This window comes from Coturnix japonica, chromosome 4 (assembly GCF_001577835.2).
Source record: "Coturnix japonica isolate 7356 chromosome 4, Coturnix japonica 2.1, whole genome shotgun sequence".
NCBI lineage: Eukaryota > Metazoa > Chordata > Aves > Galliformes > Phasianidae > Coturnix > Coturnix japonica.
This window is the reverse complement of record NC_029519.1, coordinates 73,277,153-73,303,850: the sequence shown is the minus strand read 5'-3', so window position 1 is coordinate 73,303,850 and position 26,698 is coordinate 73,277,153. Positions and strand designations below refer to the sequence as shown.

The window sequence follows — 26,698 nt, the reverse complement described above, 5'->3', positions numbered from 1 at the left end:
AAATGCAGCAAGTTGAGCCTGAAACTTTCACTGATTCCCAATCTGGACAGTGCTGAGGCTCTTTTTTTCAGTACATGATTAAAAAAAAAGAAAAGAAGAAGAAGGTCCTGTAGATGCTGTATTGCTCCTACCTACCTGACAGAAATAAATAGTAGTTTATTCACGTCAGGCAGACCTCCAATAAAATGAGAAATAAAAATCACCCCAATATATTAATAAGCAGTAAGTTGGGTAGCTTCTGTCAGCTGCACATCAAACTCCAAACTAGCATGGGAGATGATATAAGAGATGTATGGCTAGATAGCATCTTGGTATTAATTCTTTTGCTAAGCACAAATTTTGCACATGTGGATTTATATTTTATTTCTTCCCTCTCATTAGCAAAAAGTCATAATTTGTTTTAGCACTTTTTAGGGACTTCCAGCAATTAGCTAACATGCTTCTAGTATCTGTTCTTATTTGACTTCTGGTTTTATATGTTACTTGAGAACCTCAAGTTACTTTCTGGTATGAATTTATCTTGTTGTGTAAATGAGATTAGAAACAAAACACATCACTGAACATACATTTTGCTATATAATGTAGAGGGAAAAAATGAGATTAAAGAAATATGATTTGGATGTTTAATCATATGCATAAATCAGTGGATGAATAAAATAGTTAATCTGCTAGGATTTGGCAAAAACAAAATGTGGTGATCAACTCCCTTGATCAGTTGACCATTTACATGTTTCTAAACTTGAAGAATAGATTCATGCCACAATCCTTTTTCTGAACCCCTCCTCTATCATGTCACTGGTCATAGAATCATAGAATTCTTAGAGTTGGATGGCACCTTTGAAGACCATCTAGTCCAAATCCCCTGCAATGAAAAGGAGCATCCACAGCTAGATCAGGTTGCCTAGTGCCTGTATGTGTGGACAGGGTAACTTCCTTGTGAGTGTATTTGTGTTACAGTTGACTCCTCCCTGGGATGAATAATTTTGAAGGTATTCAGTAATGCAGTTGGCCCCCTTTAGCTTAATCTGCAACCTCAACAGGGCATAACTGTCCAGTGTAGCAGCAGAAGTGTCCCAGGACAAGGAATCCTGGGTGTGGTCTGGAAGAGCTGTGTGCCTTTTGTTCTTAGATCAACTGCCTTCATATTAAACCACTCCATAGCCTTTGTCAGACAACCTTGCTCACGTTACATGTAGGCCTGCAGAAAATTGTGTTTTTTTCCACATGTGTAGATGTTGAAGATCATAAACAAACCAAGGGATTGAGAAGAAGTACAGTTAAGCATGTCCTGAGAGCTGACTAGAAGTACTGGAAGTGACTTTGTGTCACAAATGATATTACATAGAAAGAATTCGCATGTAATATTTTGAATGTGTGTAAACTGTGAAACCATTTATTGGATATTGTTGGAGTTCTGTATGGTAGATATTTAATTATTATTACATATTTTTTTTGGATGTGAAAGGTAGTTTTCTATATTGCCATATTGTCATCTGATTATTCCTATAAGAATCATAGAATGGCCTGGGTTGCAAGGGACCTCAAAGATCATCTAGTTCTAACACCCCTAAATGGTTGTGAATTCCAAAAAATTATCAGAATGGTAATAGCATGTAGGTAGGCACCTTTCATATTTAAATTATGTAACCGTCCCAAACTAAGGAAGGTTAGTAAAAAAGGACTCATTTCCATCAATTTCTTTCTAATCTCCCCTGATAAAACTTCTAAAGAAGCCTAAGAGAAGCTGTCAAGTGATGATTGATTCTTGTGCTTATTCCAGAATGTGGGATACTCACCCAGATGAAAAATTCTGCTGGCAGTTCTGTGAAGATCTACTAGTTCTGCGCAGTCAGAAATAAGGCTTATCCTCATGTTTATTTATATACATTATTTATTGTTAAGATGCACAAGTAATCTGCTAGTAAAATGCTGTAGGGAATATGCCATCAAGTCTCACATAAAATTTTTTAGCTCAGTCTTGAATTTTTTTTCCACTTTAATCAGGTCAATAAAAGCACAGTTACAATAGAAATAAATGGCTTTGAAATACAAGGCAAATGTTTTATTTGTTAGATTTCAAAAACTTTGGTTCCTTTATTTGCTAATTCCCATATTATTTCCTACTGCTGTAATGAAAGCACCGAGGAAAATAAAAAGAGTTGATAAAATATTGACAGTCAGTTCAGACTATCAAACTCAACCTAATTGAGACGTCTGCTTCGATCTGAAGGTGTCTTCCAGGGCTGCTTCTCGGACAGCATGTTGTATTAGGCAATTTCTCACCTGATGTTCATTTACAACAGCATAATTTAGCAAGCCCTTAGAGGTACTAACATTAAATTCTAGATGCAAGAGGTGAATAGCTAGAAATTTACATGTTCTATAAGTGTTTCTCAGTTGTTTTTTGTTGTGTTTTTTTTCCTATGGTGTAATAGCATCCTAGCATTTCCAAAGTAGCTTTAACCTTTGTCAAACACAGTATTTAGGAAATCTTGGAAGTCTGAATCAAAGCTCAGATAAGAAGTATGGATAATATGATTGTTATAGCTTTATATAAAAAGCTGAAAACATTTTACAGTATTTTATATAGTCACTCTAGCAGAACAAATAGCAGAAAATCCATAGTGTGTCTGCAAATTTTTTTACCTGCAATTATCCTGCAGCTTACACCTTCATTAAATGTGGAAATCCAGCAAAACTCATCTGTAAGATGAGCCATCACTCATATCTGTCCTTAACTGGTTCCATCTTCAGTGCAATGAAGTAATCTTGATGTGGACACTGTGCTAGGTCAGCTTCACTGTGAATGTCTTTGTAGCTCATGTTGCTCGAGCTCTAATCAAAATTCCCTGGATTGCTGTCTTGATGTGCTTACAGTCTTTGACGGTAATCGTGTCTGGTCAGGTTCAAGAGTATTTTTTTCCCCATGTATTTTTGTGTATTTGTTTAGTTAACCTGAATGTTTCATATCTTCAGCTGGAGTTGGATAGATGAGTCAATGTTTATCTTGAGACATAACAGCTTCCTGGGAATTGTGAAAGAACCCTGGGCTGGATTTTTATATCATCATTAAAGCCCTCACAGACATGCTGCTTTCATTAAAACATACAGTGCATTCTGAATTCAAATCATTTGTTCTGAAGCCATGTTAATCTGAAGGTCTAAAACAGGGTATTCAGTGAAAAGGTTAAAAACATCAAGTAACTTGGTAGTAGGAGTGATCTGTCTGTTAGATCAAACGCATCTGCTAGGATATAAATAAGTGCGCTGAAAACAGTGCTGTGTAATCTGAGGGACTGGTGTTTGGACATAGCAAACGGGTTTCACATTTCAGAATGGAAGTCATTTACGGGAAACTCACTAGTGAGATTTCTGAGTGCCAACTTTTGGCAAAGCAGTGGCAGTTCATGGCATGTGTGGTATCTCGGGCACTGGGATGAAATGTGGTGGCTCTTGTTCATCAGGTACTCGGCAATGTGCTCATGCTTCCCAGCTTCTTTAGGATCTTGTAATCCCAGATCACACTAACTTGGTATAATAAGAAAAACTTACATTTCCAACAGCATGGTAGGTATGGGGCTGACTTACCAACGTCATGCTATCCTTACATTTTATATCACTGAAAAAAATATATATTTTTTTCCACTTTTTATACTTCTGCTATTGTAAATGTGATGTGATGCAGTGGCCAGTTGTTCTCTATTGTGGTTCTGAGATTATTTTAATATTTAGCAATTTTTAAAGTTTAACTCCCTAAAAACAACTCAGTTATAAATTATGCTTATTAAATATGAATAATAGTTATTGAACTCTCACTATCACAGAGTAATTGATAATTTTTCTGTTGTTTTAATCATATACTCATTAGTTGCAACCGTTCTTCATATTCATGAAGAACACTCACTAGCCCTGAATGCGTTGGTAGTACAGTTCACAACAGTGTTTCAGCAAAAGTTTTGTTTCAAGGCATATATTAAATCTAGAAATTGGTGATTTATATTTTTAGGTATCATTCATGAATGTATCTAGTATTAGTAAAGCATGGTGAGAGAGACAAGGTTAAAAGTATCATGGTTGCAAGGACTGGAAAAGGAGTATCTTTAAAACATTTCAGTTGAGGTTACTTCACAGGAACCCAGAATCTTGTTATTTCCACTTTCCCTTCAATTCCTTTAAAGACAGTTTCTGAAGTTTTACATTTTTTTAGCATATAGTAAAACTTGCTTATTTGCTTACAGTAGTGTTTACACCAAGGATATTATATTTTCACAAATAGTCAAATATATTTTTCTTTAGTCTTTCTATTGGCTTTCTTTTGTCCTTAGTTTTATCTTGCAGTCCAAAGACTGAATGGTTATACTTGAAACTGTATCACAGAATGGCTTAGGTTAGAAGGGACTTCAAATATCAAGTTCCAAGACTCTTGCCATGGACAGCATTCCCAATAGCTCAATAAAGCCATTGCCCAGGGCACCATCCACTGGCCTTGAACATCTCCAGGGACACAGGGCCTCCACAACCTCACTGGGCACCTTGTTCCAACATCTCACCATCCTCTCAGAGAAGAATTTCCCCATGACATCTAAATCTTCTCTCTGTTAGTTTAAAATAATTCTCCCTCATCCTATCACTATCTACTCATGTAAAAAGTTGCTTTCCCTCCTGTTTATAAACTCCCTTTAATTAATGGAAGGCTGTAAAGAGGTCTATCCCCACAGTCTTCTCTGGACAAGTCCAGCTCCTTCAGCCTTCATAGCGGAGGTTCTCCAGCCTTCTGATCATCTTTGTGGCCCTCCTCTGGACAGTCTGCAAAAGCTTGACATATTTCCTGTGTTGGAGGCCCCAGAGCTGGACGCAGTACTCTGGATGGGGCCTCACAGGGGCAAATTTGAGAAGGACAGTCAGCTCCCTTGCCCTGCTCGTCATTCCTCTTTTTGACGTTGCCCAGGATACTGTTAGCTTTTTTGGCTGTAAGTGCACACTGCTGGCTTATGTTACATTTTTCATCTCCCAAGACCCCTAAGCCTTCTTAGCAGGGCTGTGGTGGGAGACTATGCCAGAGACCTTTCAGAAGTCCAGGTACATGACATCAGTTGCCTTCCTTTCATCCACTGATGCCATCACTCCATTGTAGAAGGCCACCAGATTGGTCAGGCACAACCTTCCCTTGGTGAAGCTGTGCTGGCTGTCTCAGATCACTTGCTTTATTCCTCATATTCCATAACACATCTTCCAGGAGAAATTGCTCCATGACCTTCCTAGGCATAGAAGTGAGGCTCACTGACCTGTAGTTCCCCAGTTCCTCCTTTCTCCTTTTCTTTTAAATGGGAGAGATGTTTTCTTTTTTTCCAGTTACCAGTGCTCATAAAGCATGGATGAAATTTTCAAAGAAGTAATTGCTGATACTTATGGGGGACGATCCAAACCACAGATACAGCCATGTGCAGAAATGCTCAACTGAACTCATTTAAAAATGATGCTTGATGTTCATTACTTTAAGTGGTGGATGGAAACATAAACTTTGCAAGTGCTAAAGCTGTTGTTCAGATGAGGCAATTTTGAGCATACATAATTTCAGCCTACATTAGATATTGTCATCCCCACGAAAAGCTTGCAATTCTTTTGAATTCTTGAAATTTTCTTCTTAGGGTAGAGTTTCTACCCACACAAAAGATGTCACTGCAAAGTTTTCCTCTACAGAGGGGAACTTTCTGTCTGTAGCATACACTGTCTTAGGGGAGTACATCAGGGACACAGACAATGCACTTAAGTACTCAATGGGCATTTCAGTGTACCAAGGTGAGGTGAAGATTGCAGGGAGACCTGAAAGCTGTTGCATAAGATTTGTCACTGGTGGTGTTATTCCACCTCCTGCTTTTTGCATGTCTCATTAACACCAGACCATCTGTGCATAGCCAGACTAAGCACTTTATTTGCAAACCTGTAACTGATACCCGAAGCATGATTATAGAAAATTAGAAAATATTGAATAGCTTTGTGTAAAGCACTACTATTGTGGGGGGTTTTTTTGAGACAAAAGAGAAGAACCAGCAATGACACAATGACTTAATTGGCCTGGCAAATGACAACAGTATTTTATTAGAGCAGCCAGAGCTGCTACGAGTTAGAAAATGACTAAAAGAGCATTATTCTGTTTCTTTATTCTGTTTCTTCAGTCTCTTTAGTTTGCTTGTAAATTAAAAATGATCAGAATGATTCCTTAAAATAGTAAATCAATATAAAACAGACTAATGTTCTGATTTTTCTGGAGGTCGTTCTGGTAGCACTGAATATCTATGTGTATAGTGTTCTCTTTCACCGATGGCCCCATGTAAGAGCTTTTATTGAGCTATTACACTGTCTTTAAGTTTATGTGAAACTGTTTTCCAAGAGGGAAATGGAAAATGGATGTGTACTTTCACAATTTTTTTTATATGTAGATATCAAATTACATAATGCACAGGAAAATCCCCACTCTCCTCCATTTAATTAGTGCACCTGAATCTTTAATGTTTTGTTAGTCTCTCAAATTCATTCAGAATCTCTCAGGGTTTTCCTTTGCTGCACTGTGTGCCCACAAATTAGTTGATGAATATAATAGGCAGACTAGTCTGGGAGCCATGCTTTCAGTAATGCTACACACATAAGGGGGAACATTGCATGAGGGATATGATAAGTTCCCACAGTTCTATTTTATCTGCTCCAGAAAGTTCTGGTTTTACTCTTCAGAGCTGTCTGCCTGTGTGTTCCTGTTTGGAGGTTGGGGAAGGGTTCAGCACATTGGCAGTGCTTTTTGATGCTGCACCCTCCTTCTATTGCTTGCCAGATACTGTAAGAAAACGAATTGATATAATAGTTGGTATTTCAGGTATCATAGCTAAAACACTATAGGAGATTGGCAAGCTTGAGTATTCTTGATACTATGGACATCTACATGGAAAGTTTTAGATACAGTTACCTAGGAAGAGTGGCTGGATTATGGAGAATATATAGATTAAACATCATTCCTTCTGTCTTGCTTCTGCCTCACCTATAAGCAAAGAATTTCAGTTGGGAATTGACTAAAACAGCAAGTGGGATGATACTCACACACAAACTTTGTGTGGCCCTTAAGCTTACAGATGGAAGTCTTTCCATCAGCCTTTGTGGAAAGCTTACCTGGACTCATCAGCACCAGAGCAGAAAGACAGCATCTCAGGCAGTTGTCTTCTGGAAATTAGTCTGAATTGCTGCAAATTACTTGCAAGTGAGTTTGAAGTCAAAGTGGTAGCAGTGGAAGCTTGCCAGGTGATTGCTATTGTTTTTCATGGACAGAGTGTCCATGTGAAATACTCAAGAAATAACTGGCTTTTTGAAGAATAAGCTCCTAGATTGTGTCAATGTTATTTTCTGCCCACAATAAATGATGTCAGTAGCATACTCAGTGTTTTGTTCTTGGGATTTAGTCAGCCATCCATTTCAGAGCTATAAGAGAAATACTAGAAATGAACTTAAACTGCAGTGCTGAGGAAGACAACTTATTCAGCTGTTGGACAAGCAGAGGTTTTTTCCCTTGCTTAACATACAATGTTATGATTGGCATTTTCTTCCTTCTTGTGTCTTTGGGCAGTTTACCTCTCTCTCCTGTGTTGGATTGATGCTTGCTTGCTTACACAAATATGCAAGTAAACAGAGAGGGTAAACAAAGCTTTTTTAAAAACCAAAACAACTTAATACATGTGCTTGCAGGTTGATAAGCAAAATACTTGTTTTTCTGGCAGGCTGAAAATTAAACATTGCTGTGTGAATTACAAGGCAACCTGTGAATTTTAGTATTACAGCTGCTGTAGTATAGAGCAGCATGGCCTCTTGGCACACAGCACACAGCCAAAAACTTAATCTACTTTCACTAGGCTCAAGTGAAAGCAGGGAAGGTAGAGATGTGTTCTATATCCATACAGTGCAAATACAGTACTGATGATACATAGTAGTGGGGCTAGCAGTGTGTTTAAAGTGCCCTAATTAATTGGTATTGCTGCTATTTATTTTCATAGACTGTAGCACTGATGTGATGCGCTATCCATAAAGGATTATGGAGTTAGATTGCCCATGAAATCACACAGCATAAATGGCAGTGCTCAAGATGCTGTTACGGACACCAGCCTGGGGAAACGTAGCAACCTTATTAACAAATAGACAAGCCCCTTGGGTCTGTGTGAGTTATTTTAGAATTGGTCACTGAAAATTTCATGAGTGGAAATGTTGAGCTGTCAGAGAAACCAACCTGAGCTACGCTCTGCAGAGGCAGTGCACCTCCCATCTGTTGCACATCCCCCACCACATCCTGGTGATGAATGGCTGCCAAATGCCCTCACAAGAGACAGATGCTTATTTATTCGGCGCTTAAAAATTGCTCCTGAAGCCAGTGACTGTTCAGCATAGAATCATTAAGGTTGGAAAAGACCTTTAAGACCATTTAGTCCAACCATCAGCTCATTGCCATCATGTCCCTCAGTGCCACAGAGTCAGTCAGCATGGGGCACTGCCTTGAAGTGAACGGTAATGCCAAGACAAGCAGATGAGTTTCTCAGCGTTTCTTTCCTTTTATCTCAAGTACTGTGTTTGCAATGCTTTCCTTGCTTCACTAAGAATTTCTGTAATAGTGGGAAGATGCTTCTAGGTTTTAAATAACCCTACCTCCAGATACTCATTTTGGATGACAAGTGTTGGGTGGGCGTGGATCTGTGACATAACACTGATTTCCTCTCCAAGAAGAGTGAGAACTAGTAGTTGCCTTTGAATGTGCTCCACAAGCATCCTTCAGGTTTCCCTTTAGGTTCTCTTTCCCTGATTTTTCATTTCTGTAGCTGAGCAGGATCAGTCCAGCTTGGGAGGGGCTCCCTGCCCACATAAAGCAGTAGGATAGGGGAATGGCATTGCACTGAAGATAGGGCTAATAGGTCTATGCCATAAGCCCACTCTGCTCAAATTTCTGTGCAAACAAACAAACAAAAAACAAACAAACAACAAAATAAAAACATTAATGGCCTTTCTTATTTAGGGTTTTTGCTTATGGTGAATTAATTCAGAAGAAATTCTAGATAGACTAATGATCATTGATGAGAATTTAAATTAAGGGGACAAACATAGCATGAAGACTTGATAACATGACTTTTGAATGCTAAGACACTGGAAAACTTGTATTGAAAGTGATATTGCTGATGCAGAAGGAGAACTGTTGTGTGATGGCTAAGCCTGTTTGAAAACTTTTCATCCCAGCTTTTCCCTATGAGAAAGTATTTTAGAGTGTACGTGGCACTCTTGCATGAAAAACCTGTCTTCATTTAAAAGCAGAAATGGTAACACTGTAGTCTTTACAATTTAGATTGCACTGACAAAAGAGCAGCTTGGTTTATGAAAGAAATAGGTAAGAAAGTTATAACCCTCTACTGTAAATAAGTTCTTGAACTAAATTGAATCAGTAGTCATGTTGATGTACCTCAGAAGTCATAGCCTTGGGTGAGCGGAAGAAGATATCAACTCTCCACAGAATTATGTTGGCCAGTAGTAGCAATTCAATTTGTTACAGATCTAATTGTTTCCAAATACATTTTTGCTGTAATCTATTTATGTTGGTGTATTTCTATTATGATAATACACAGAAGCTAGTATACTAAGTGGGAAAAATAATGAATGTGGCTTTTTCCCTACTTCCTATGCACTTTCCATTGTAACCATAGAGTTCAGGAACTTGAAATGTTTTGCTTTGCAAAGGAACAGCTGAATAAAAATGTTCAGGTATTTGTTATATGGTAACTTTTACTGACTGCTGATTTTATAGGGGATGCCAGATGCATCTGTGTAATTAAACAGGAGTATTAAATGAAATATATTTTAAAATGTTGATATTTTCATTTCATGGGTGGCACTGGGTTTGAAGTGTTGAATATCCAAGAAATTTAATATATATATATATGTTTATAAACATATAACTCTAATACTATCTGGGTGTGCCTCTCACTTTTTTTGGTCCCATGGCATCTCTCTTGTACTTTAAAAAAAAGCCGTATTTAATGATGTCCTTTTAATATTGCTCAGACATCATTCTGAAGCCAGAGAGATCTGAGGCCATTTTTTCCCATCTATTTTCTTTCTTACTGGAATGCCGTTCCAAAGACTTCCTCTGGCGGTTAGAAACGTTTCTAATATTTTCAGGCTCGATTTGTTTGTGGTCAAGGTTTCCTCACTTGTTCTCATATGAGTGTTCTTGCTGGGTTTAAATAGGTCTTCATCTCTTCTTTAGCTTACTCTGTTTGAACCTCAGATATATGTTAAGGTATTAGCTGTTTCCCAACGTATGGGTTTTGGTAGGCTAAACAAGCCAAGTTTTGCTAGTTTCTTAAAATTAGTTTCTTTCTACATGTCATCCTGATAGCCACACTTACACCTGCTCTGGTGTGAATCAGTCTTTTGTGAAAATAACTGAGCAAGTGCTAGATGAGGTCTCACAGGGTATAGCATTTTTGATACTAGCTAGCTCTGCAGGACCTACTTGGCACAGTGCATTCTTTGTTACTCAGATCATTAATGACTTGTAGTTCCATCACTGCCAATATTTGCAAGTCTTCTTCTGACACTCAGGACTTTTGTTGTTGTTGTTCATGTTTGCATGGAAGACATTTCACATTGTGTCTTCAAAATAAATCCATTCTTGATGTCTCAAGGCATCCAGTCTCTCGATTCCCCACTCTGCATTAATGCCATCTGCTGTGGAGTGGTACGTAAGTCAAGGTAATTGCAAGCTGTCTGTGGGAAAATAAAATACATAGGTTACTCTGAAAGTGTATGCTTAGTGTTTATTTCCATAGAAATCAACAGTTACAAGGAGCATGATAACACCGTTTCACAGAGAATATTATCAGCTACAAAGCACTGTTTTTCAACAGAGCCATCACCATTAACTGTTCATTTTCCTCAGCAATGGACAAGAGCCTGCATGTGCTCATAAAAACCTGTACCAGCTGAGGTGCTCCACTGTTTCACAGCTGATATGGTCATATTGTTGGGAAGATTGTTGCCCATGCAGTCCAACTCTCATTGTGCTTACATCCACTGTTTGGTCTCTGCATTCAGAAAGCATCGATGACTGTCAGTGGGTTACATTTTTTCTCCATGGCATGCTAGTGCTTCACCTGTTCTTCCTTGCCAGAAGCCATTTTGTCAGACTGTCCTTCTGCTGCCATCTGTCACACAGCAAGAAAATGTAAGGAAAAAGTAGTGGTCCATCCTCTACTACCATAGCACCAAGACCCACTTCTCATGTCCTTGGACAACAATATAAAAATAGGAGTCATTACTTTCTGAGCAGCCCTCATATTTTCAGGATGAAACAGATCCCCATCTAGCACTAGTGACGGGGCTGTCACCACCCACATTTGCTCAGATGTCTAATTATGTCCTTTAAATGTTTTCACTCATAGTCTACTTGACAAATTGAATCATCTTGAAACCACAGTTGATTTGTGCTTTTTTTTTTTTCTTTTTTCTTTTTTTGATCTTGCCAGTACATACGTAGGTGAAATATATCAACTGAAGGAAACCTGTAACGCTTAGTAGGTCTTGTGATATTTGTGAGGAGTCTACAGAAAGTGTATCCTTTACTACACACTAGAGCAGAGACTTTATGTAATGTTTAGGAAGAAAAATGTTATTTCACAAATACTAAGTTTGTGAAGTGTGGCCCATGAACGATGCATTGCAATACAAACAACTCAACCTATTGTTGTTATCTCTGGCAAATGTAATGTAATTGGAATGTTTGGTTTACAAAGAAGAAAAGTTAATTAACCTGGGAGTCTTGGCCACATATTAAAGCATTATCAGCATGATTGTTGTTTTCTGTAATTTAGTGGTTAGGGCCATTCCCATAGAGCAAGATTATAATATAAATGCCAGGATGGCATTGAGCCACCAGTGCTGTTAAGAAAGGTGATAAAAAAGACAGGAAGTTGGATTTAATTTTAAATAAAAGATGACAGGATCCTATGCTTTCTGGGGTTTTCTAAACTGTGAATATTTTACTTTGTACCTTAAGCATGATTGTTGGATGCAAGATGCAAATGACAGATTCTGATATGGAAAACAGGCTTTGTTATGAATAGAGATACTAGTTTTAAAAAGCATGTCTCAAATAAGTAGTGCTCATGACAGTGACAGAATCACCATTTTGAATTACTCCTTGTAAGTCAGTTTTGGTAGGTTTTCAAATATTTTGGTCCATACAGATGGGAGCCATCTTCTGCAACTCTGTCTACTTCTCTGTGACTTCAACCAGATTATTGTCTCTTTCCCATTTCATAATCTCAACATGTCAGCCTATCTGCATTCTGGGTGCAAGGGAGAAAGCCTCTTGCAAAGTCTCACCAACATCTGGTCAATCAACTTTAACTCTTTCCTACATATTCAGCTTTAAAATGATAAAATAACAGATAGGATTAAAAACTCTACTTTTGCCCAGAGCAGCTGGTTGTGGCTATCCCTTCAATTCATATTTGCTGTGTGACACTTACCAGGTAAATATAAGTTCTAATTTAAAATATTCTGTAAGCTGTTGTGGACATTGAAAGCAGTTGCCTTGCACACCAGACCCCATTCTTAGTGGGAGCAGTATTTCAGCACGGTATGTACACAGGAAGTCTATTGAGCAATTGTATAGTAATCTCTGAGACATTTTCTTACCTAGAGGGTGATGGCTCAGGCTGTCCAGAAAAGCTGTGAATGTCCCATCCCTGAAGGTGCTCAAGGACAGGTTGGATGGGGCCATGGGCAGCCTGAGCTGGTGGGGGGAACAAGCCCATAGCAGGGGATTGTAGCTCAGTGACCTTTAAGGTCCCTTCCAACCCAAGCCATTCTGTGATTCATTTCAACTTTTGTGCTTTGGATTTTGAAGGTTTATACTCTTTATGCATGTTCTTAAACCTATTATATGACAAATATTGTGTATGTCAGCCCTGTACTTTACTCTAAAAGACTTTACTTCATACTAGCAGCATCTGCACTGAAGTTAGTGTTTTGGCAAAGATTAACTCTATACTATTAGCATACAAAATAGATGACTGACATAAAAGCACTGCAAAAGCACTGTTTTTCAGATACACAACTGTTCTGTGATCATAAGGTCATGTACTGAAGTACTAAACATTCTGCAAGGTGATCGACTGATCAGATTAATCTTGGAGAGAACTCTTTCCTTTTTCAGCTTTCTGAGTCTGCCTTTTTTCTTCCTGCAGCTTGTGGATGTGACCTGGCTCAAGGAGGGTTTTTTGTGAGACAGGGAGACTACATCTGTACTTTGGACTACCAGAGACTCTATGGCACACGGTGCTTCAGTTGTGATGAATTCATTGAGGGAGAAGTGGTCTCAGCCCTGGGCAAAACCTATCACCCAGACTGTTTTGTGTGTGCTGTTTGCAGGTATGTGTTCTATGAAGTTGTATTTCATTCAAAAAAATAGATTTTGAAAGACTAATACCAGGCATTCAAACTGATAGCATATAGATTAAATATATATATACATATATATATATACATAAAATTTCTATTATATTTGCTACTTTTTAAAGAGCATATTTTAAAATCCAAATTCAAAGTACCCTTTCTATTTTTTAATTCTATTTCTGTTTAATGATATTTTATATGTGAAATTTTTAAGGTACTCAAGAAACTGCCTTTATCTCTCCAGTCAGATATTTTGCCCCAGATATTCATCCCGATTTCTCTGGTGTCTGCTATTTCATGTTTTGTTGGCTGAAGTTTACACAGGATTTGGATATCAGTGCCTGCTGTCCCAGGCAATCCAAGCAGATACTGTATGAGTAGACTTAAACCAAAATATCACAGTTCTGCCTCACAGGAGTTACAGTAGTCACTTAAAATAGGACAGAAATGCCCTGATCTCACAAACATTGGTGTATGTGTTGAATTTCACCAAGAGTCTCCAGCAGGAGTGTAGGTGACAAGTGACAGAGCACGCAAGATGTCCCCTCCATGAAATGCCTGTTGGAGGTTGATAAGATCATTTCCCACTGTGATCCAATGAAGATGACAATCTTTACAGGCTCTGAAGTACAGACAGTTGATGTTTGTTGGAACTATGTCTTGATTTTCTTCTATGGAAATAACACAAACTTAAGGAAGAAACTTTATGTATGCCAGACTTTCAGGAAACTTCAGGAACAGGCTACCCAGAGACATTCTGAATGCTCTTATCCCTGGAGATGTTCAAGGCCAGGCTGGATGGAGTTCTCTGCAACCTGATCTAGTGCTTAATCTAGCAGTTGGCAACCCAGGGGTTGGAACTAGATGATCTTTGAGGTCCCTCCCAGTGCAATCCATTCAATGTTTCCATGAAGTGTGCTGTTGTGGCAGTAGTTTGAAATGACTGCTTTAGCTATGTTTCTGTCAAATTTGAGCTTGTACCAACACATGAAAGCAACTCCAAATGGTAAGAAAAAGTACAGTCTGCAGTGCTGTGACTAACAGGGCATCAAGGCATCACATTATAGATTCTTTATCTTCTGGTGCTGTATTCACATACTTGGGCTGTCCAAAGGATCTCTGTCTCTGTGGCCACATGGCAACCAAATCTAACCAGTTCATCAGGTGGATGAGCTCAGATGTCCTCCTGTTCTGATACAGAAACAGAGCTTGCTTTAAATTCCAGAACAGTCATGTGTCATGGCAAGATGTCTGTGCAGCTTGAATCTACTAACTGCAGAAATAATTAATTAGCTGTAATAAGGGGAAGTCTACTAGCCTGACAGGCTTCTGTTAGATTAAATTGTGTCTCTTCAGATTCTGCAAATATTAGTAGATTTTTCCTTTTGGTTAAACAAACATGAAAAGTAAAGATAACAAACCTGAAGATATGTGTATACTTAATAGGAGGTAGAATGGTTTAAGTGTCTAATTGTGACACTCATTAGTTAAATGTGGATTGCACAGCCTGTCAGTGTAGCAGCTCTTTTACAATTCTTGTTAGTGCTGGTACCTTCCATGTAAGGTGGTACTTCTTTGACTAAGAGGAAAAGAATACCCATTGATTCTACTTTCCTGTCAAATGTGGTGACATTCTTCACCACATCATTAGGGGCTAGTTCACATGCCTAGTATATGCCTTTGCTGGAACAGGCTGCCCAGAGAACCCACAGGATGTCCCAGGCATTAGGTGTCCTGGTCTAGTGTCTGATTTAGTAGTTGACAACCCACAGCTGGGGGTTGGAACTAAATGATTATTAAGTCCTCTTCCAACATAAGCCATTCCACGATGATTCTCTGCCTGTACCTAGCAGCTTAATACCTCACATAGGCTTGAGGGAGGCTATTGCTGTATAGAAGTCTTGCTGTATTTAGCCAGTCCTTCAGCTGATGGTTTAGAGTTTTCTGTTAAAATTTGTCTCCTTTCCCTGGAAAATCAGAATAAGTTTTCATGATATTAAATTACATAAGTAACTAACAATTCATGTTAGATGAATTGCAGTATGGAGACAGTTCTTACTGGAGCATGCTACTAATATTCCATGATGCAGAGATGTTCTCTAACCGTCTTGAGTAACTGAATAATTGGATTAAAAGTGATTCCACTAATAAAGTTTCTGATTGCTGCTATGTGAAACTTCATTAGAGAGACCCAGGTTTGCATCCATTGCTTTCCTTTGAAGGACACACAAACTCATGTTGTCTTCATCAAAGCCAACTAACATCCAGCTGAGTTGCAGGATTCAATTAGTGTCTCCTAAGGGGGTTGTAATGCTGACTTGTGGCATAGATCAACAGAAGAATCCCATCATCTGTTCATATTAAAAACACTGGACTGTTTTCTCAACTTCTTTAAATCAGCATTTCTTCAATTACACTAGTCTTTGCAAGCCAAATGTAATTCATGTTCTTTGTGGGAAAGAATGTCCTATCTAATCATCATCTGCATTTATGTTATTAAGTGATACATCAGCAAAAATATGGTGAGTAGAGTACATGTGTTTTAAGCTGACACAGAATTAGGTGGGTTTTTTTCCTTAAAAAAATGAACAACAACAAAATAAAACAAAGGAAACATGCCAGACAGAAAGAAGGCCTTGAGCCATTTGGTTAGGGGTACGATGCTGTAAAGCATTTTTACTGGGCATTTGCCTTGGAAGAATGTGTCCAGAGTACCATTTGTGTCCTCAGTTCTTAGATGGGTGGAAAGATTAAATAACAAGGCAGCTTCATGATCATGCAAACTGCATCTGATATTACCCCTTACAATTGGACTGTCATGTAGGCTCTGCTAGAATTCTGACTTCTGGAATGGGACTAACCACCTTTCCTACCCTAATGGGAACCAAGCACAGCTGTTACCAATTTCATTAGGATAAACAAAATTTGGCTGCTGAAGGTTTACACTTGTAAAAAGGGTCCTCAGAACATTGCAGTATTGTTAAGTGCTTTACATGTAACCTGTGTTTCTGTAGCTGCTGAAATAAACATTCCTGTGTCAAGTAGTAAACCAGTGATGTTAGCAGTTCCTTTTTTATTATTTTCACAGAAGAGAAGATTTGAATTGAAACTAGTAGGAAATGTATCTGGATTCAGATCAGTGAAAAAACCTTATAGGCACACAGCTAGCTGGAGCAGTGGGGAAAATGCCAGTCGCATAGCTCCATTCACTTTTTGGAGCCACTGACACTGCTCCTTTTGAGTGCCATGTGAAGCACTGTCATACAAAGCTGTATTCCCTCTTGCAGTCTGCACTGCGTTGATAAGCTGCTCCAATGCTCTGTGAAAAAACTTGCGTGTCAGAAAACCAAATCCTTCCCTAAGGCATCTGCTGGGACTCAAATGTTCTTGCCCTGCACTGCCACAGTTCAGTAATTGATAGATGAGAAAATGACTGTTAAAAATGCACTGTATCCTAACGTGCTATGTGATGGCCTCTATCTTGCACTGACCAGTTGGCTTCTAAACAAATTCAGGTTTGAATTGTGTGCTTGTTCTGCTGGCATAGTTTGAGGGCTTTCTCCCAAAGCTGTTTGTAGTCAGTGTAACTGTTTGCAGCTGTTGTATTTTGTGATTTTATTGCTTAAAACCGTGAAAGAGTAGAAGAATAATAACATAGACTCAAAAAAAACCCCAAAAAACTGCAGATCGACTACTTACTCTGAACTCCCAGCAAGTGGGTAAGCAATCCTGTTACATTTCTGTGAGCTAGAAAGGCCTATGTCCTACAGAGGGCTACCAGAAATGTTTCCCCTGAAAGGTTTCATGTTTGTAAAAGTGAAATAAAAAGAGAGAGGTAATTAAATCTATTTGTATCAAGAGGGGCCAAAGGCTATTGAAATTGTTCATGGAATTCTTATATGGCACTTGGAGACTTGGATCACCAGAACAGCATATTCAGGATGTAAAAGGCCAGAAAATGGAGTGTTTCAGAAAGCAATGGGAAGTTATACTTGTGATGAAAATAAATGCTTTTTAAAATGGAATTTTTGTGAAAAGTCTTAGCATGATAATACCTTATATAGACATATTAAGTTAGACATATGGTCTGCTGTATGTAGACATATGGTTATACTATACATGGACACTATGTTGGATTTCAGTGTTACTGACGTGTGCACATGGAATAAGTATGCATTTTGGTATTATGGGTTTTTATAATTAATAAAGTTGGGATAGGAGTTGTCTATTCACCCATTTGGAGGAATGCATGTAATCATTATCTGTTTAATGAATGTTTCAGATTAATAACCAAACAGCTTTATGCTTTCTTTACAGATCTTGACCATTCAAATATTGTGTTTTGTCTGAACTTAAAAAGTTTTCTCTTGAAACAGTCTATTGGCAGAACTTGAGTGTGTGCCAAGAGGTGAATAATGAATAATAGAGGAGTATGAGGCATTTTTATGCTGTTCTTCAAGGAGCTTGTACTAAATCCAGATCTAAAAACTTCTCTCTATCAATTTATATTTTTGTTATTTTCAAGAAAGAAACTAAACATATCCAAGCAGTTAGATATAAAATTTCAGAAGACCTGTTGGAAAAAAATATATATATATTTTTGGTCTTAAATAACACTGCTAGAAGGACAAGCTACTGACTAAAGTTCCACTTAGTGTCCATTACATCTTTTTCTGTGAAGTACTACCCCAAACATGTAAAGATGCGTGGGATTATTTCTCCTCAGGTACATACTTAGCATTTGCCCTTGCAGAATTTCATGAAGACAGAAAATAGCAAGTAATGCTTGCTTTGTCTTATGAGGTTTAAAATCCTCAGCCAAATTCTGCCACACGGAGCAACCTTGAGGGATGTGATTGTACCAGGTGTGAACCAGAGCGCAACATGATCCTGTAGGTACTCAGGTTGCAGTCTGACTTTGCACTCGACCCAGCATAACTGCAGGTTGCTTCTGGAATGGGTAGCCCTGCTCTCCCCACATTCCTGACCATATGCTTCTGTTAATCTTCTTATATCAAATTCAGGTGATGGTTCTGCCAAAAAGTCAGGTCAGCAACTTAAAGAACAGAAGGTCATGAGCTAGCTCTGGAAAAAGAAAAAAAAAGAACATGTTTTTGGCTCAGAAAGCTTGAATGACTTGCCCCTCAGCTGCAAAGGCTGAAACATGGTGCAAAGAAAGGAGAAACAAGTGCCAGGCCTTTCAGTGTCAGCACACTGTTGCCCTGAATTAGGCTGATGCTGGTTTATGTTTTACAATATAGTTTGGTCACCTACCGTCACTGCCAGCTACAAATACTGGAGGCAGATGGATAAAACAAAATTCACTGGAAAATGAATCATAAGAGATACACTCAAAACCTTACAAGTCATTCCAAGGAGCTGCTTTAAAGATACTCTTTATTCTCATTTTAAAACTAGAGGAGTGAACTGTGAAAATCACACTGAATTTTTTTAAGAGGATGAATATCTAATTAAATCCCATACCTAGTGATATTCAGTGGGTGAGTGGTTGTGAGATGTCATTATAATAAAAGGCAGATACACTGTTTTTAACCTACAATGCTATATATAGTCCAGCTTACAAGTTAAAGAGCTCAGAAACTGAAACCTTGTTAATTGTCTGTTATCACCTTCTGCTGAGCTTTCACTTGTACTGGCATCAAAAACCTGGAGCAGAATAGCTTGTGAAAGGAGGTCAGATGTTACAGAAATGCTGGTGATTAGTTACTAAACTTTCAAAAAGCAAACCAGTTTAATGGGGTAGTAAAACCTTCCAACACCCTCCCCCTGAAGTATGCTTTCTGGCCTCTTACAATGTGTGTGAGTGCTGGTGTGTTTTGTGGGTGTCATCTACCAGCTCTGTTTTTGTGCAATAAGAGGTCAGATATTCTATTCTCTTCCAGTTTAAACTGCATCTTCTGATTGTCCAATTGCCTAACATAGATAAACCCATCCAAAGATCAGTACCTACTTATACTTTATTTCATGTTTGCTGCATTTGTTTTAGATGGGCTTCTATGTGCAGAAGCTCAGATGGATTTTTGCCAGTTAGATCGGGTATAAGATAAATCAACTTGCTACTGACTGCTACTCCTAAGATAAGTTACAAGAATGCTTAGTAGTAGTAATGCTTCTTCAAATCAGTGAATCATTTATGGCTTCCAGTTCATCACTGTCTGTAGGATTAATGGTGCAAAGCTTTCAATTTTACTGATATCTCACACAATGTTCCAGTTAGGTCATTCATTTATTCCCCGCCTTGTTGCCATTGAAGACTATGGTGAACCACAGTGAATGGTAACATCTTGCTCAGGGAATGCAAAGGTGCATGAGTATGAAAGATGACGGGGTAGTTGCGTGATAGCATCTGTGGAGCAGGTTATCTTTTTGTGGAGGTTTAATTTTGAGTAGATTATTAGCAATCTTCGTAAATCTGTATCTGTATCTTTTAGGCCTCCTATTTCTATGCTAACATGGCTTTGGGACTCCTTGTACCAGAATCACTCCCCATCCCTGGAGGCATTCAAGGCCAGGCCCAATGTGGCTCTCAGAAGCCTGGTCTGGTGGTTGGTGACCCTGCACATAGCAGGGGCACTGAAACTAGTTGATCATTGTGGTTCTTTTCAACATAGGCCATTCTATGATCTGGTCCTTTTATCATCCTTACTTACTTAGGTTAGTAAGAAGGAAGAAAATGTTTGGAGTATTAAGTCATTAGTAAAGGAATAAATAAATAAATGGAAAGCAAAATTAATAATGAGATTTCCAAAGATATAATGATAATTAGGCTGCATGTGTCCTCATAATTTTTAAAGTATTACATGTGATCCAAAACAGATGACACTGATGAAAACTTAACTCGATGGTTAAAATGAATTTTAGCAACAATATTAAAAAAACAAAGGATAACATTACTTTTGTTCTCTTTATAAGTAATTAAATAATGGTTATGCTTACCAAGCAGTATCTGTGCAGCTTTTGCAGCAAAGATATTATCTCATTTAGTATAAATTTGATAGCATTTGTGGGGGAATGTCGTACAGAGTTCTAATGAAATGTTAATGAATTAATCTGATCAGATACACTTCATAAGGAGGCAGAACGCTTGCAATATGTTTATGCCCCAATTAAGCCATATTTTGATATCTTGCTAGTGATTTAGTTGAGCTTTTGGGTGGAGAGAAATGTGGTTCTAACTCCTCACAATCCTTTGCTGAATTGAAAATAAAATAAAGTGATTTGTCCATCTGGTGCTTTTAGAAACAGAAAAATCTTTGCATTTTCCATTCCTGAACAATAAAGATCACAGCAGAAAGTTTGTTGTTTTAAGGGCATGGATTAAAAGGTAGGATTTAATTAAAGCTAAGTAGTAGTTATTAGGGTAAAACAAATGAGTAACTTAGACTATTGGTTTTTATAAGAGGAATGTACTTTCTCTGATGAGAGTCCACTGATATTTGCTTTCTGAGTAAGTAGGTTAAGAGAATAACTTTGGTATGATCAGTGTTGGGGGGACAAATGCTGTCATCTTTAAGGTATAAAAATCATCACTCTCATGCAGGATTTTAACAACTTAATAGCAGCTCCCCATAATTCCGACTTAATTTTCATTCTGTAACCCATCCTGTTAGTGATCAGTCATTGCTGATGATATGTTCCTTATGTACACAAGACCTTGCACTTGAGTGCTCAGTGTGTGTATCTTTAGGTCTTGTTTTTAAGTAGCTGCAGTGTCTGCATTTGTGATTGTCTAATATGTTTCTTCAATACTTTAGCCTCTAGTGGCTGAGATATTGTAAAACTGATCAAGGGGGGAAAAAGCTATCAGAGCAATAATGAGTTCTGTTATGGAAATGCATTTTACTTCAATAAGGGCAATTGAATGTAACTTGTATGCTTTTGTTTCTTCTGTTGTAGGCTGCCTTTCCCTGCAGGTGACCGGGTAACTTTTAATGGGAAAGAGTGCATCTGCCAGAAATGTTCCCTGCCACCTTCCAGCAGCACTGGCTCTTTCCCTGCACAGAACTTGCGAAGTAAGTAGGAGTTGTGCTGTGTTCTGTTGTTACTTTCTAGCTTGCCCATATCTGAAGAACCAGTTTTACACCAACCCTTGTAACTGCTATGCTGCACAAAAGCTGTCAACAACTACAGTACAATGATGTAAAGAAATATACAACAATTTTCTAAAAAAGGCTAATACTTAAATGAAACACAAACAGCACCTTTGTAGAATTAATAATACACAGAACCTCTCAGAGCACTTGACTATAATGGCAGTAAATTAAAATGTTTGGAACAGGGCATGATATAAATGTTAATAGATTTATGGGTTTAATCCAACTGCAACTGAAATAAAATCCAACTTGAGATTTCATCATATGTTATTTGAATCGGTCCTGGAAAACAGACATAATTATTGTAATTTCATGTCTGAATACTACAACAGGGAGCGTATACAGTGTGCCAGAGAGGCATTTGCGTTGACCTTGATACTACTGTGTCCTATCAGAACATACAAACGCTACAGAGAAGCGTGGTCTTTTCATACCAAATATTTTCAGGAAAACTGAGCAGAGTGCCATTGCTGCACTGAACTTTCTTGCTGAACTAATTTGTCCATGAGAAGCTGCCGTACTTTAACATTCAAACGCATCCTAAAGAGTAACTGAGCAGCAAAAGTAATCTAATCAAGTAATGAATGCAGAAATGTTCTTATTGACTGTCACCTCAAGCTGAATTTGGCATGACTGAGGACAGAGCACCTAGATTCTGCGTAAGAATCTACCTCACTTAAGGGAGAAATTACTCTTTTTTTCTTTGTTTTTTCTTTTCTCTTCCTCCAGATCTTTCTTTTAGCAGTACTTTTCACCATTTCCCTTCTGTTCTTTGTGTGTAAATGCAGTGCACAACGCTACACTGAATCCCCTATTGCTAATGCCATTCTCTTTAGCAGAGGCAGTGGCTGTCTCTTTTTGGTTCTTCCTCTTGTTGTTTATTTGAGATGGATAAAATACCTGGCTGAGGATGATCCATCTTGCCTGGATGCATTTGTAGATCCATACTTTAATAGCCTGTTATCTATTTGTCTCCTTTTCTTATGGGAAAACTGGCTTTGACTTTAATGGAAATTATTTCTCTGTTTAAGTACTGACAGGGCAAGTTTATTTGATTATCTGTAATACAGAATCCTTTAATATACTTTAATCTGTCTACACACACATGCTACAGAGACTGCTTGTGTTTTATTTCCCCAGTTCATTTCCCTCAGGTCCCTTCACCATGCCTTCCCAGTGCATGGCTACAGCAGCTCCTTACCTGCAGACCCATAGCAAACTACGTGCCTCAGAAAGAATAAGCCCTGGAAGAATGCCTTTATGACAGTGGCATAATTCCTCCTTAGGGTAGGGAATATAATGTTTGGTAGAGAGTTACTCTGCAAGGAATGCCTCCAACTTTATTATGTTGGCCCCTGATGTCAGAAGCAGATGTTGGTGGGATATAAGTAGAGATTGAATCTTCCCATCAATATTCCATTACATCTTGTTGCTGTGTGACAGTTGACAGCAGAGGGGCAGTTTGACGAGATGGTATCTGACATGAAAGTGTGCAAGGCACAAAGATGCGTCAACAAATGGCACCCACTGACATTCATCATTGCTTATTAAATGTTTTTGGAGATTAAACAGAGGATGAGGCAGTGGGTAGTGAGTTTCTGCGGTGGTGATAGTGACAATGGATCACCTCCACTGGTGCAGCTTTTGCTTCGAGCAGCATGCAGGATTTTGTTCATTGCTGGTGAAAATTCAGTGCTAATGCTGGTGGCTGTGTTGAAAATTAGTGTTTTGTAGCTGAGAGTTTTCTTTATCAAATAGTGTTACTGTGCCTTTGTAGCTGTTGTCATTTCTATGGAAATAAGTAGGAGGCATTACTTTTGGAGTGACCTACTTATTTTTATGGAAGACTAGTAGTGCACGAAAACATCTCCTCAAGTAAACTGAGTAAAGGACCAAGTACTACACCAATCCACTGTTATGCTGGTTTTATACTTGTCTTAGAATTGCCTGCTATGTTTTATGGAAGCTGTTTGTCAGCCTATTTCTCTCTAAATTGAGCTCAGGAATGCTCTCATTAGAGTTCTTGGGACCCACTGAGCTCCCAGCAGGACAACCCTCTCTAACCAGCCCTTCTATTTTCCTCTGGTTTTCACCTCTTTCATGCATTACATTTGGAATAAACAAAGAATGTCGAATACTGACTTTCTGCCTGAGCTCTTGAATTTTTTATTATTATATAAATAACTACCTACTTGTTTGTTTAGTTTATAAAATATTAGATGTGAAAGCAACTTGTGGCAGTGATAACATTGAAAGAATACTCTGGGGATAATATCAGTATGTAGCAGTAAATTCATGTGTACTGCAGAGTTATTGGATGAAATTAGGTGAGTCACCAAAGGATGCTGCATCCAAGACAGGAAAACAAGAACATCACTCAAACAGGAACTGTTGGCATAGAAACCACAGTGTTTGTTTTTACTTACCTGGAATTTAACAGAGAAAGCAACAGATAGCAATAAAACAGTAGCCCACAAGACATTGTTTTTTTGCCCACACAGGCTTAAGCAAGATGGAAGCTGAATGACTTCTGATCACACTTTGTTGTGTTAAGTTGGCAAAATAAGCATTCAACCAATAAGATAAAATTAGATTATCAGATCTAGTGCAAAGGAGCTCTCAAACAACTTTCTGATTGCAGTTAAAGAATGCATACTGAAACATTTATTGTCTTATGGGACCAAATGCAGGCACGTACCCAAATGTTCCCTTTTATTAGCAAAACTCCAGTGTTCTGATCTGTGCTGCATATGCTTTTGTGCTGATCTGTTTCCACGTATTGGTTCTCTACAGAGTGATACTAAAGAGACATACTGTTTCTCTCTTAATCCATTCCAAATCCACTAAAGGAAAATAAGATTTACCCTTTATTGTTGTGTGCTGAGAAATTAAATATTTTCAATTGCACTAACAGAGTGTCTCATTAGGATCACATCATCAACTAAATAGAAGCTTAAGTCAGAAACTTTTTAAGAGGACTGTTTAAGTCTTTTAATGAGATCCTGTGTTTGGAGCTCTTTCTTAATAACTAGATAAATCTTTTTTTATGCTTTTTGCATATTTTCTGTTCCATGCAAGATGTTTCTGGTTTTTTTTGTTTTTTTTTGTTTTTTTCCTTCTCTGGAATCACTAAACAAAGCTTTAATGTGTCTTTGGTTTGTCTTTTCCCTAGCAAACTGTTGGTATATTCTTCCAAAAGAAAAAATAATAAAAAATGATATCAAACAGAAGATTAGATTGATTACTGATATTGATTCTAGAATCAGTTTAGCAATGATGTTTTCCATGTACTGTGAATCTGAATTTTCTAACATTTTATGAGAGAACTGAGAGACGGGAAACTGAAGAGAGTGAAGAGAGAAAGTGAGCTGGACTGTGTAGGATATTTGAGGGTTCATGTAGAGTATAGAGCTTCAAATTCCATGTCTGTGTGGCTTGACGAGACAGGGTCATGAGCACATAGTGCCTAGGAGTGGCTTTATGTTTTACTAACGTAGTTGAAAGTATCCAGACTATATGTGATTTTCTGTAAATAATGAGTATGTAGTCAGCCATCAAATTCACATGTTAATTATCCAACGTCACAACTGTTTGGGAACTTGTAATGCCTCTCATGTTTTTATGTAGTTTTCCTGATAACAGAAGTTCAAATCAGAATTTCAGCTTAGTTTGTTTCCCGAACTGCGGAAAAAAATCTGAATTATAAGTTAAACTGTTGGACTTGGAAGCAAAATCTAACAAAAAGAATTTGTTAATTCTTGTAAATTTTAGCTCTTTTTTTATTAATCTCATTGAGCTGATTTGCAATATTTTAGAGCTCAACGAGCAAAACTTTCACATTTTTTAGACAGTATATGAAGACTAAAATATAACCTAGGTCACTAGAAATGTAAGTTATCAGGGTTTACTTCTTTCTTTGTTGGATTATTCATGCCGTGTAGGACATTAGGGCAGGACTGCTTGTCATCCATTTGTGAGCAGTCAGCAGCAAGCTTTAGAGCATGTTCAAGCTGTTACTAGGACACAAATTGATTCTTGTACTGCAGAGTGTTTAAAGCATGTGATGCACTCATTGGATTTTTTCTCTCTTGCAGATTGTGGAGGCTGTGGTTCAGAAATAAAAAATGGGCAGTCATTGGTTGCCTTGGACAAACACTGGCATTTGGGCTGTTTTAAGTGCAATACATGTGGCAAGCTACTGAACGCAGAGTACATCAGCAAGTAAGTTGTGTAGGGAAGTTCAGAGGGTTTTACTCAGCGTATTTCTGATACCAAATAAATACTTCAGTGTTGCATACCCTTTAGTTTGTTTTTATAAATGTTTGGGAGGTATAAAAGATTACCAAGTATTACTCAACTTGTATTAAAATCACTTAAAAAAAAAAAGATCAAATGAATAAAGCAGAATTTGTCATTTTACCTTGAGTTACCAGAGCATCTATGCTAAAGGAAGCCAATGGGTGGAGGCTCTCCAGACATGCCCTTTGTTATTTGTGTTTGCCTTTCCTGTATGTGATTCTGTAATATGAACAAGCAGATATTATTCTTTCCACATGTTTCACATAAGTGTTCATTAAAGTGTTATATACTGGGGTTTTATGCTGCTTGACACTTGTGCTATCAGATTTGGACAGAATTTGATGACAGCAATAAGAGTTAGCACAAAGCACACACAGAGACCAAGTCTCATGTCAGCACTCATATCAGTCTGGTGAGATACAGAGTTTTCACTGGCCAAAGCAACTGGGATTAATTTCTGCATTGGAGAATTATGTTGTTATGACAAAATTTTCCTAAACAGATAACTCAATCACCAGCGCCCAGAGACTCAGAGATGACGGGGCTTCACAGCCAGTGTCCCACTGACTTTCAGCAGTTCCTTGGATTTAGATTAATACAAGTTAATTTCACAGCATGCACTGGAGATTCAGAATAGAGTATTTAAGAAAAGGGTGTTCCCAAGTATAGTTTCACATTGTCTTAAATCCCATTCTACTCTCCTGAATAAACTGAATGCCAAACAAATAAAACTGAAGAAACATCCATTTTTCAATCAATTCAATTATTTTTTGTGATTACTCATAGGTTAGTCTCTAGCATTCCGACTT

The 26,698-nt window shown here is 38.0% G+C and overlaps 1 protein-coding gene across 1 annotated transcript in view; it reads left to right on the top strand.

Moving 5' to 3' along the window:
• Positions 1-26,698, top strand: part of ABLIM2 (actin binding LIM protein family member 2) — a 133,151-nt gene that overhangs the window by 38,452 nt on the left and 68,001 nt on the right. Inside the window, exons 3-5 of the mRNA XM_015862871.2 lie at positions 13,269-13,452; positions 21,394-21,509; positions 25,685-25,811. Coding sequence (XP_015718357.1) covers positions 13,269-13,452; positions 21,394-21,509; positions 25,685-25,811 — 427 coding nt within the window. The remainder of the gene's footprint in view (positions 1-13,268; positions 13,453-21,393; positions 21,510-25,684; positions 25,812-26,698) is intronic.